The sequence below is a fragment of the Trichoplusia ni genome, chromosome 3 (genome assembly GCF_003590095.1).
Source record: "Trichoplusia ni isolate ovarian cell line Hi5 chromosome 3, tn1, whole genome shotgun sequence".
Classification (NCBI taxonomy): domain Eukaryota; kingdom Metazoa; phylum Arthropoda; class Insecta; order Lepidoptera; family Noctuidae; genus Trichoplusia; species Trichoplusia ni.
Window position 1 is genome coordinate 20465343 of NC_039480.1, and position 12989 is coordinate 20478331.

At 36.6% G+C, this 12989-nt stretch overlaps 2 protein-coding genes across 2 annotated transcripts in view; both read right to left on the reverse strand.

The window, feature by feature from the left end:
- Positions 1-1067: 1067 nt before the first annotated feature.
- On the reverse strand, positions 1068-5173 carry LOC113508750. The gene is made up of 6 exons (XM_026891832.1): positions 5127-5173; positions 4554-4716; positions 3536-3655; positions 2867-2977; positions 2090-2193; positions 1068-1462 (listed from the first exon to the last, which is right to left on the reverse strand). Exons 1-6 carry the CDS (start codon positions 5171-5173, stop codon positions 1378-1380), a joined length of 630 nt encoding a protein of 209 aa, XP_026747633.1. The 3' UTR covers positions 1068-1377.
- A 125-nt stretch (positions 5174-5298) lies between these two features.
- Positions 5299-12989, reverse strand: part of LOC113492373 (dynactin subunit 1) — a 37748-nt gene continuing 30057 nt past the window's right edge. Inside the window, exons 22-28 of the mRNA XM_026869854.1 lie at positions 12862-12984; positions 12556-12695; positions 11796-11920; positions 10176-10190; positions 8497-8529; positions 6749-6787; positions 5299-5387 (exon numbers count right to left, since the gene is read on the reverse strand). Coding sequence (XP_026725655.1) covers positions 5299-5387; positions 6749-6787; positions 8497-8529; positions 10176-10190; positions 11796-11920; positions 12556-12695; positions 12862-12984 — 564 coding nt within the window. The remainder of the gene's footprint in view (positions 5388-6748; positions 6788-8496; positions 8530-10175; positions 10191-11795; positions 11921-12555; positions 12696-12861; positions 12985-12989) is intronic.

Genomic DNA, 12989 nt, shown 5'->3' on the forward strand with positions numbered 1-12989 from the left:
AAAAGATGTCGTCATCCTCTGCATAAGTTACAATATCCTCTGAATTAACTTTTAATAAGATGGATGTCCATTTAAACTCATTATTTATTTATTAGTTGCCATTGTTTAGTAATTAAATTCGAAGCGACAAACTACAAAATCAATCAATCAATCTACAAATCATTTTTACAAGCATTGATTGAAAAACACTCGAAAATATGAAAAAAATCTAAGTAAATTTAATTTTCATATAACTTATATGTTTGTGTGTTTTCTATTAACGCTGGCGACTATTTAGCTTCAGGGACTATTATCTCCATTCATTTTAGCGTTTTTCTATCAATGTCAATGATTGTAGAAATGTCATAGACGGGTTCAAAATATATAATAGCCTGCAGATTCAAATACTCTAACTAAACATTTATATAACACAAATAATAATGTCTTTTTTAATTTCATTGAACCTAACGCAAGTAAACATTTTCTGAAAAAAATATTAGGACTGGGTTTTAGAGCTGTAAAAGAAGTTAATATAAATTGTAACAAAATCATTATTATTGTTTACTGGTTTTATATATCAAGTAATAATCTCTAAAAATAACAATAAAAAAATCTTTTCAATTGAGATTTGTTCTTCATAAAAATAAGAACTTAAAATAATAAAATTTATGAAAAAAGAAACTGAATCTCGAATTAAGACTAAGCCCTTTCGTACACGTTATATATCGCAGACTCGTCGCCTCGTGTATGGAGGGGCTAACAATTTAACAATTACGTTTAGGTTTACTTTTCAAGCTAATTTAATATCGTCTACCTAGGAGCGACACTACGGTACATTCGCGTTAGGAAACTTATGAGTCATCACAACCGAAAATATTCAAAAACGGCTTTTTTTACGTGTGTGGATATAGGGGAAGAGGACGACCAAAGAAACGGTGGATGGATTGTGTGTAAGACGATGGCTGCAAAGAGTGTTTCCTGTGAGATGACGTCAGATAGAAAGGTATGGAAGGAGAATACATGTGCCACGTTCACTAATAAAATAATTTGACACCCGCAATAAAGAATTTAATCTTTATGTCGCGGGGGTCACAAACATACAATTCTCATGCACATCGTTCAGCACATTATTATATAAACTGATTTTAAAATTGTATTTCATCTTATCGTTTAGACACCGTTACCTTACAAATAAGAACTTCTAATGTATAAGAATGACATTCCTTTTCGACAAGTGACGTGACTTTGACTTGTCAGTTCAAAACATTAAAGTCATATAACTTAATACTCAGTATTAACTAAACGCGAAAGTATTTAGTGTCGTATTATATCCCAGCTGGTCCTATCTCCATCTCTCTCTCTCTCTCGTTCACTCTATATCTTGTCGTCCCGCTCGCTCTAAGCAGCGCACACGGTGACATCTAGCGGCCGCAGCTCGAGTTTCACGTCGTCTGATTGTAGTTCTGTGACTAACTCACGCAACCTGTAAGATAATGTGTCCTTATTATTAAAGCTTTTCTTTACTACGGTATAAGGTTCAAATTTCAATGAAGGATATATTTGTATGACACCTTGATATCATCATGTTAAAATTCTGTTCCGTAATTTGAAAAGACAATCACACACTGAAAGTTAGTGGTAATCCTTGCATATATACCTAATTCTGTAAGATCAAATAGTTAGATCGATTTTGTCATTATTTGGTATAGATACTTGTCACTTTGGATTAATATTATGACAATTTGACTAAAAATCCACTTAATACAAATACAGTTTCTCAATTGAATACTAATAGTAATTACAAAAACTTGAAACTAACAACAGGGCTCGAACCTGCGACATGCGGCCAAACGAACCGGTCACTTATTGTATTTAAAAGCAAATATTATAAATTTTTCCTTCTGAATATAGAATAACAAATATAGAATACATTATTTTTAATAAAGAATTCCGCATTAAGCAATTTAATCCTTGTGTCGCGGGCACAGAGACACCCAGACCCAGAACATCCACTAAGGATCACACAAATGCTTGTCCTACGCGGGGATCGAACCCGCGACACGTCGCGCACAGTGGGTTTGCCGTGATGACTTCGTATAGTATTACTGACTTGGCGAGCTGCGCGGGAGTCACGAAGATGGTGTCGTCCGCGTGGCCGCCGGCCGGCGCCGGGTAGCGGATCGTGCCCACATCCACCGCCTTCGACGATAACACCTGGACACAGACAAACATACGTAGAGACAGAGATAGAGTGACAGAGGAGACAGAAGAAGAAGTAGAGTAAGAAGTAAGTTTATGTGAAGGGTTGGTGATACGGGGTGCCGTCTTTATATGTAATTTTGTGACGTTCAAAAAGTGTTCCTTGGTTACTATTTTGTACAAATCAATCAATTTTGATTTAAGTCGAAAGAAACTATCAGAAATATTCGGAATACATTAAATTCTTTAATAAAAACGTCAAGAGCAATCCAACTGCAAATTGCAGTTCGGTTGTAGACCAATTTCAGTCGGCGCACAATCGGACTGTACGCTTGGTTTGCAGTTCTATTGCAGTCGAGTCAACTTGCATACAAACTGCAGTTGAAAAAAATCGGTTGACATACGGATTAACTCGTTACGAGATAGATGGTCACCCATCCGCGGACCGACCGCGTCAAGCGTAGCTTAGTCTGTGATCGATGAAATTGTGCAGTAGTGGTGGTGCCACTAGCACATTTCAATCAATAACGTTATTGCATTCCATAATGTGTACAAAGCTGGTGGGTAAAATTAAGAGAAACAATTATGAACCCTGTCGGGCACAGCAAAATTAGTTTTTTAGAGGAGAGGACGAAGAGCGCTTTTGAACATATGTGTATGTTCGTGTAAATGTTTTTGTATATCTCACCGCGGCCAGCTCGGGCGCGGGGAACTCCGCGAAGTCCGCCTCGACGCAGCGCCACGGCCGGTGCAGCAGCAGCTGCTGACGGACCTCCGCCTGGAGGGCTGAGAGGCGCATCTGGGAGGGGGGGGTCGTATTAGTGATGATAGTGGTTTGGTGGAAATCATGATGCTTATGGAGTTGTTTTATGTATTCTAATTTATTTTGTTAGAATACAGAAATCATAAATTTGCAACAAAGATAATGTTTTAAGCAATTCCTTACATGATTCAGTGTATCTTGACTAAAATACAGTTTTACTTTATAACATTACTATAATTATAAGATTTCATTGGCAGGTAAGATTACAAGGTACATTTTCTAGACTAACTTAATTTAATCATAAAAAAATAATAGTTTTGAAAAAACATTTTTTTTTAATGTGACTCCATTAAAATGTTATCAAATCGGTCCAACCGTTTTTATAGTTGTAAATTGCATTGTCATCGGGTTTGAAGTTACCCTCACCATTTCAGCCTGCTAGCATATCGGAAAGTGACTCAAAATTGAGTTACAAAACTCTACCCGGAACGACAAACAAACAAGAAAGTGAGTGTATAAAAACGTGGGAAAATGAGTAAAATATAACAAGCAACCATTTCAACCTTTTGTACTTGAAGCTAGAATGTGCATTACCTCGAGCTGTCGCCGCAGCTCCCTCTGCTTGTCCTTGTGCAGCGTGAGCGCGTGCGCGTACTGCGCAGGCTCGGCCGGGAACCGAACCAGCCCCGAGCGGGCCACGAACAGCGTCCACTCCTGCGCACAACAGCGGATTATGGGATTACACGATCAAAACAGGTGATGAGGTTGGAATTCTGCTAAGTCGGTAAGGGTAGATTTGATGGTTCTCAACTATTTTTATTTTGACCTAGGTTGACCACTAACGCTTTTTGATTGAAGATTTTTTTTTTTATAAATGACTTGATTTGACTAGTTTCGTAAGACTAGAAGGGTTGGCTCTTTACATCCACCCATGAGTTACGCGCGAATAATCCCGTGGCTCTGGCTTAGTTTTTAGTCGGTGGAAGTCCGACATATCTCCACATTCCTCTCAACGTGGGTTGAAGTCATTAATTAGGGCTTCAACCCATAAATACTTGTGTGATGCTAACGGAGATAGATCTCGATGGCATGCAATTGGGATGATGACTGGGTATTACAATAAAAAATCTCATTAGCCCTCAGTTAAATAGTTGAAAAGTAAAAGACACGTATTTTTGATTTTTCAGAAAAACTAAAATTGACTAAGATTAACTGTAAGTTTAGGAGAGGGTGCTTGTGACGTAACGATATGATAAAATATATTAATCGTGAATATCAGGCATAAGTTTAATTCACTGTAATTTGGTAAATTTATGTTTGCGGGGCAAATAAAAAAATACGTATCCATTACTAGTATATACTCGCTGTACGTGAAAAAAGATTATCCCGCTTTTCTGCTAAAAATGTATCCTAAATTTCCTTTCTATAAACCTCACGGAGCCCGAGACCTCTCTAACGAATGCAAAACCGTGGACATCGTTTCGTGCGTTCTGCAGTTATAGCGTCAGGAAGGAAAACCGAATACAAGACAGACACTGGAAAAGAAGATTGTCACCATCCCAATTGGGGAGGCCTATGTCGGGCAGTGGATGATGATGATGCTGGTACTCACGGCCTGCAGCTTGGCGAGGTCCTGCTCGAGCTGGGCGGCGGCGCGGCGGCGCGCGAGCGCGGCGGGCGCGCCGGGGTGCTCCAGCGGCCGCAGCGCGCGCAGCGACGCGCGCTCCGCCTTGCGGGACGCCGCCGCGCGGGCCGCGCGCTCGCGCTCCACCGTCCTGCGGGCGGGGGTAAGATGTCAAGGGACATGCCACTATGTAGCAGTATGGTAAAATAAGCCACAATTCTGCTATTCATAATAGGGGATAGAAGGAGAACGAACGAGAATGACATGACTTATTCTCGTTCGTTCTCTTTCTATCTGAAATCGCATATAAATGAATGTTTGGTAAATGAAAAGATATATATGCTTTCCTTGTTTTTTAATTAATAGTAGCCTTACTTGAAAAGCCGTAATAAAGCAAGTATTATAATTATTTTGTAGTATATTGAAAAGTCAGACATTAATCCCGTAGTATCTAATGTATCATTTCTTCTTCCATGATCTTAGCCATCCACTCAGCTATGCATATGCCAATTGAAATGAATTCAAGTCACGCTCATTCACTCTCGTTCAGTCTCTTTCTACCCTCCCTCCCCACGAACATTGAACGAAGTAGTTTCACATCTCTCCATGGCAGCGTTATAATAATAATCCACAAGTTTCACACAACGCCATCTAGTCTCAAACTAAGCAGAGCTTGTATTATGAGTACTAGACAAGTCATAACCAACCCTCTTGAAGGTCATACGAGGTATACTCACCAGCTGAGGACCTTGATCTGATGCTGCAGCGCCTCGTTGACCTCCCCCGCAGCGACGCCCGCGGACACCTTCACCGGGGTCTCCTCTGTGTATCGCAGTGTGTTATAGTGTAAGAGTTAGACACTTCGACGAGCAACCATCGATTGTAAGTGACTCCTGGACTATGTTTGTTGGTAGACTAGTTTTATAATCAATTAATCGTTAATGTAAATTATTGTACTAAATCTACATGTACGTAGTATATGAAGTTATGTAATAATTGCTACTTTAATGTACTTTAATTGAATCTCTCATTGACTACAGAAATTATTTTTCCAAACCTTAAGATTAATTTAGAAAAAGGCTTAATTGGAAAATATAGAATTATCTTACAATAAAATTACATGTTTTTATGAATATTCTAAATTAGAACGAATAGACAAAGCATTTATGTAAAACTACTTCTAATCATTTCTATTGCTTTAACCGATTTAAAAAAAAGAGGAGGTTATCAATTTTAGAATCGTTTTTATTGTCAATCGATGGTTGAACGTCGTTGTATGTTAATATAACAATGACCAGCATTCATGGAGATATTATATGATAAGCACGGGGATTTAAAATATTAAAATAAAATATGTTAAGCTAGAGCTCTGAAGGAGAGAGTTGCGCAACTGTGGCGCCACTTAAGTGCTACTTTAACGCGACTATTCAATTTCATACTTGGTTTCTATTCATTTTAATATTAGCTAAAGTATTTAAAGAAGTGTTATCATCGAAATAACCATAATAGCTAAAAAAAACTGAAACTTTGATATTAAATGCAGACACGACGACAATAATTATGTTTACATTGACTAGAAATATTAGTATCAAAACTATAGCGAAACTATCGCGCCACAGTTGCGCAACTCTCCATAAACGAGCGTGACGTAAGACGACAATCATGCGCATACACATTATTCACATAAAAAAATAAGAAAATAAATTAAAAACAATTAGTCACAGTTTGATCGAAGCTTGTAATAGTCGCGTTCCCTTATCGCTCTCTTTTGGGACTCACTTTGAATTTAAATCACTTTTTAAGTAAAAGAAATCAATGTTATTGTTAAAGTCGAGTTATTTTTAAGGTTATGTAGATTAAAAACTTTTTATCAAACAACTATATGGGCTTAATCAGAAAAAAATAACGAAAATACTTGTAGAATTATGACAAATAAATTAACTGGTCAATTGGAAGAATATGCCTCAGATAATCAGCTGATAAAAAGTATTGCAATTGTCAACCTTAACCATTATATTTTGAAAGGAAGAAAGTTATTAAACAAAAAGCAATTCGTGATTTAAACTCAAAGTCTACCTAACACAAGACACTGAAAAAAAAACTACGAAAAAGAAAAACTAATTTCAAAATATAAAGCACATGCTACACCGAATGATATAATATTATATCTCAGTATATCTTACGCATCGCTTCTTTGGGAGCGGCTACGGGCGTCGGCACCGCTAAAATTGTATTTCATTTTTGAATAATTTTGTATAATATAGCCAATTGGATATTTAAAAGTCTTCATAGATTTTGTAACGTGAGCAGAATTTTAAGTCCTAGTGCGACTCAGGTTTTCGTCATCAGAATGATATAATAATGCATTTTATATATGTGTTTACAACAATGAAAAAGGAGGTGATAGGGGAATTCAAATAGAACTAGAAAACAAGCTAACATAAATAAATTTAAAAAAAAATGCCTCATACAGTTTTTTGAAAAGACAATTCAAGCAAATCTTAATTCTTATAGCCACCTTCCAACTCCAACATCAGATCAGCTCTATGTCATGATAGCTATGTCATAATACAAATTTTCAAGATATTCCAAGATTTGATTACAGACCGACGGAGAGTAGAAACTGAATAAGAACTTGTAATGATTGCATAACTAATCACCACTGGACTGGCTTTGAAGTGCCAGGGTTCGATGCCCGAGCAGGACAAGCTTTCGAATGATATTAATGCTTGTTTTAAAAGTAGGCTTGGTCTCTCGTACACATGATTTTCTTAAGTGTAAATTATTATTAAGCAACAAAAAAATGACAATGCTAAGTTAAGTACAGTATCATGTTATGTTACTTAAATTACTGATATAAATATTTCTCCAAAAACAGACGACACCTTTATCGAGTTTAATTAAACTAAGGGCCGATTTTTCAATCGCCAGAAAACTTTTATTCGACGAATATGATTGACGTTTTGACAGCTTTTGTATAGAAAATATGTCAAACGGCCATATTTATTCCTCCGTGTTTCGGAAGGCACGTTAAATTGTATGTCCCGGCTGTTATTCCTACATCTTTGACAGTCGTTACAGATAGTCAGAAGCTGAAAAAAGTCTGACAGCCAGTCTAACCAAGGGGTATCGTGTTGCCCAGGTAACTGGGTTGAGGAGGTCAGATAGGCAGTCGCTCCTTGTAAAACACTGGTACTTAGCTGAAACCGGTTGGACTGGTAGCCGACCCCAAAATAGTTGGGAAAAGGCTAGGCCGATGATGATGATGATGGCCATATTTATTCCTCAAATAAAAGTTATCTGACGATTGAAAAATCGGGCCTTAAAGAATTAAGTCTTAAAGCTCTGCTCACTATAAAAATGTATGAAGATGATAACAGGGGTCCACAATAATATTGAATGATAACACATGTCATTAGCAAGCTTCAGTTTAACTGTTACTTAAAAACTAAGATATTTTATTTCATTTTTGTACTCATTTCCTTCTGTATTTATTATCTGTTTTGTTTTATTATTTATTTCAGTTCAAATGAACATTTAATAAAAAAAACCCTGTATGGTTAATAAAAATGTTTTGGTGGAACAAAAACTCTTTTGAGAGTGTAAACTAACATTTTTTGTCAGTATTTGACAATACTGGCTTCTCATATGAACCATTTCCTTTTATATTTCAAATACTATTAGTTATATGTTTATAGGCCTTCAATATTTATTCCATACTTCATGGGTACAGGATCCGATTAAGACGAAACATGGCGTCACATCCTCAAAGCCTCATTTTTGAAGACAAAAATTTTTCTACAAGTCTTTACCAGGCAACCTCAGCTTGCCAACATATAATACAATCCCTACACATTATACAGTGTCTACGTATTTATATATATAGGTATATATCGGCGAAGGGAACGCATGCAGGTTTCGTGGCTCTTACTAGTGTAGTCTCGGACCGCCGGCGGCGCCACCGCTGCACACAACACATCACTTAGTACATGCTGTCGTCACTCTTGTATCATCTATTATAATAAGCTGGACTGCCTATCGATAAATTGACGTTTTGTTATCAACAAATCTGAATGTTATTTTTAATTATGTGTTAAATCTCAAGACGATTCAATTGCAGAACAGAATAAGTACAGAAGAAAATCAAAGTTTATTTTGGATAACTTCGATGTCCTGTCAGTACTGGCTGTAGTGTCCATATGTGTCCAAAAAGTGTCCATATTCGACTTACAGACAGGCGTATATAATAATAATAAAATATTGATAATTTAAATTAGTATGGACGTATGAATATCAAAAGAGAACAGAGATAAGAATTGTTAAAATTATATGAGTCCCTATACAATTTTTATAAAAAAAAAAATGTATATACGTATAATAGCCCTCATTACTCTTAGTTCTGATATAAAATTAACTAATTATATTGTAAAGCCAATCCAGCTTATTATAATTAAGAAGAGATACATAACAACACGCTTTGAAAATCAAAGTGATACAGACAGCATGAGACTTAACGACTTAAAATTTACTAACGCTAAGAGCCGGCACTTCTATAGCAAGACAGCGCCAAAATATTTGTATGTCATCAGCATTCGTGACGAATTCATTTCATTCATATTATAAATTGTTATTTTTTTAATATCAACACTGAAAATTAAGCGTTTATTATTATGTGTAATGGAATTTGAAAAATAATTTATGTTTTTTTTTGTATAGGTTTAAATCAATATCAATTGTAATTCAAATAACAATAAGGTAAAGTGGTATTGTGAAAAACAGCTATTAATAGCAAACACAAGAGCAAAATTGTATGTATGGATGTTTGTTTCTCTTTCACGCAAAAACCACTGAACGGATTTAAACGAAACTTGGCACATAGATAGTTTACAACCAGCATTAGGGCATTTTTATCCCGATTTCATGTTGCCTTGGGAATATGTTCGATTTGAAACGGTCGAGTCCGCGGGCAACAAATAGTGAAACATATCACTTTAATATTCTTATGTGCGAGAGATTTTTACTATTGAATGTTTTTTTTACTCCTAGCCCCCACTTTTATTTATTTATCGAATAAAATACTCAGCATTACAGTTTACACCAAGTTTGTTGGGCACTCATATATTACATACTTCCCTTTTATTTTATTTTGCAATTTATAATAATCGTATTATCGTCTTGAACAATGCCTGCCCGCTGCCTAACGAATACCATTGCGAATATATTTATTATTTATTATTGGATCTCCAACAAAGAATACACAAAAAAACACATTTACAAACAAGAAGAGTTAGAAGACTTAGAAACAAGAGTACATTTGAGTTGTGCTCCCTCAATGACAAGAGATCACAGCATTCATATTTTAGATTGTTTTTTAGAGAGATATTATCTAATTCGCTAAATTGTATTAATCATTAATAAAAAATAATAATAAATAACTATTTTTAAGACTTCAAGCTTGTCTTGAGCCAAAACAATTATCTTGAGATAATTAATATCGCTCCTATTCTTATTTGAATCACACTTGCGTAATGCTTATGACAAAATAAATATTCAAATTCCATTTAAAACACAGCTGTAGTTATTCAATATTTCAATGTCATCAAAACTTACTTAAGAACGCCAATTCTAAAAGAAAACATCAACATATATGTATAAGTACATAAATATTATTTAATTTTTCAATTCAAGTCATAGACCAAAAAATTACGGACAGAGTTGTTATAATAATATGATCATTTAGTTTTAATCAGCAAAAACAAATACATTTTTTATCAATAAATAATTAGTTTAAAATATGTCACAATACACTGTCTAAATTATTTTATGGTCTGTGACAATAAAATCAAATCAAATATTCTTTTTTTATATAATCCGTATTTCTGTGTGTGTTTGTGACATGTTACATCTACATAATACAATAATATGTTACCGGCAATATATACAATTCAGTAATCTATGAAGTACAACGGTTTAATAGAAAACACCGGAGTTCGCGACAGCTCATGATTAAGGACTCCGGTTGGGTCTGAAACTAGTCGAGCAAACCCGATAGAAATGAAATGACATCATTTATTCTGCAAGTATGTTATATCATCACTTTCACATGTCTTGTTTTTGAGAAAATCTTGAGTTGACGTTTCCTATTTGGACCAACCCAACCTCAATATACCCAATATACCAAACCTCAGACGAAATCGCGGTCTTTTTAAAATTCAAATCTTTTTTAATACGAGTATATGTGTATAAACTAATGCAGATGAAACGCGTGCGTAAATTGTTATTCAAAAAATATCAATTTAGAATGTTTTACGAAATTAATTTAAATAATCAATAGATTTAAAACATCTAAACACACGTTCTTGAATGTCACTCCTTTCAAATTTAATGAAAATCGGTCCCCCCACTTTTATAGTTGTAAGTTGCATTGTCATAGGGTTTGAAGCTGCCCTGAAAATTTAAGTCTTACCAGGGTTTGCCTCAAACTTGAGTTTTAAAAATCTACCCGGAACAACAAACAAACAAACATCCGAGAAAAACGTGGGGTCAATCGTCTAACCTTCTTTATATGACCAAAGGCCTACGCCTAACAGCGGGACCTTTATCTGATGAAAATTCTTAATTTAATACTCAATACTCGATACTTTATTGCTTCCATGTTTAATGAATTCAATATTAGTTATCCATCACTTTTGTTTTAATAAATATTGTACTCCGTCTAGTATATACATAGTATATCACAGAGATCTGTGTTCTAGAATTAAGACCCTTTAATTTTACTCTATGTACCTGTGATAACAATAAATGATTTGAATTTCTAATAATACTTGAATTATAAACATTGCCAATAACATATTTTCCTCACATTAAATAAACCTGTATAGTTACCGGCACGGATCTTGAGTGCTGACCTTCACCTGCGCAGAAGTGACTGTTTGTGTCCCTTTTGCGGTATGAAGTGAGGCGCGGGGCGGACTACAGTGCAGTGATTGCCCCGCAGCGCATCGCGTCATAGCCGGAGTGAGGGATGAGTTGAAATTCGTTCTTTGCTGCAGTTGCATGTATCACAAGACGACGAGTACGCACAATTGATTGGCGTTTTATTTTACGAAGCGCAAAAGCGATCCCCACTCTTACGCCGAGCGCTCAAGATCCGTGCCGGTAACTATACATATGCTTATTGCTCACTCTATACACATGTATCTGTATATATATACGTATATTGCCACATACCGTGATGTTGCCCGCCTCTCTTGGCGTACAGCTTCAGCTTCTCTCGCAGAGCGCCTCTCTCGCTCTCCAACGAGTCGATGTCTTGTTGTAGGTGATCCATCGTCTCTTCAAATTCTTTTTCTTTGCTGTAATACACATTTGCAAACATTTAATACACATAATAATATCAGGTTTTTATTTCAAATAGGCCGTTTTCCAGGCATTTTTTTAACGACTCCCGCAGCAAGTAATTTAATCCTTGCGTCGTGGGGGATTTCACAAACATTCGGGTCACATGCACAAGACACCCAGACTTAAGACAAGCATTCGTGGATCACACAAACGCTTGTCTTATGCGGGCATCGAATGAACGGACACGACGTGCTCAATGGGTTTGGCATGGTGACCTCTACTACTCAGCTATCCGTGTAGTCAATATCAAGTCAACAAAGCATTACACAACTTATAAACATGGTTATATATTTCTAAATACACACATATCACAGAAAAATTACTCCCAGGCACAGAAAAAACGATCTTATTAGAAAAACATTGTGCTGGGTGAGAATCGAACCCACGACCCTCGCTATAGCAGTCTCACACATTATAGACAGATTTTCGATCCTTTCAGATATCTACCCACTTTCTACGGAACCCTAATAAACACCGCATTTAGACCATTTTGCTGGTTGTCGAGTTCACTTAGTTAGTACTATAGAGATATAGGGTATATAGAGTGGGTGTTGGTCATGCCCAGCCCCACTCCCACCGCTGGGCTTACCGCTTGAGCTGGTTGAGCGCGTCCTCTAGCCGCCGCTGCAGCTGCTCGGCGCGCAGCTCGGCGTCGCGCGCCGCTGTGGACAGCTTGCGCTCGCCCAGCTCACGACGGATCTGCATTTCCGATAGCTCTTCTTGCTTAGCCTAGATTATAGAAACATGAGTATTAATAAATAAATAAAATATAAATAAGTTTAATAAAAACATAGTTCACATTACGTATTATACAGGGTGGAAGAGACGTCAAACCGTTCCCATGGTCCAGGGGTTCTGGACATGATTCCAGACCAGACTTTTGATAGGTACGTACCTTGAGCGCCTTCCTGAGGTCCCTGATGTCGGCCTCCTTGTTCTCCAACTTGATGGTGAGGCTCTTGGTCTCCTCCAGCTGCTTCTTCACCAGCTGCGCGCGAATCACCACCGGCGGGATCGGCTGGA

Coding starts and splice junctions, on each gene's coding strand:
- LOC113508750 (XM_026891832.1), bottom strand. CDS start 5,173: ATGGAGAGATGTGAAACTACTTCGTTCAATGTTCGTGGGGAGGGAGG. Junction 2,194..2,866: donor CCGCGCCCGAGCTGGCCGCG/GTGAGATATACA, acceptor GTCTGTGTCCAG/GTGTTATCGTCGAAGGCGGT. Junction 1,463..2,089: donor ACTCCCGCGCAGCTCGCCAA/GTCAGTAATACT, acceptor ATTATCTTACAG/GTTGCGTGAGTTAGTCACAG.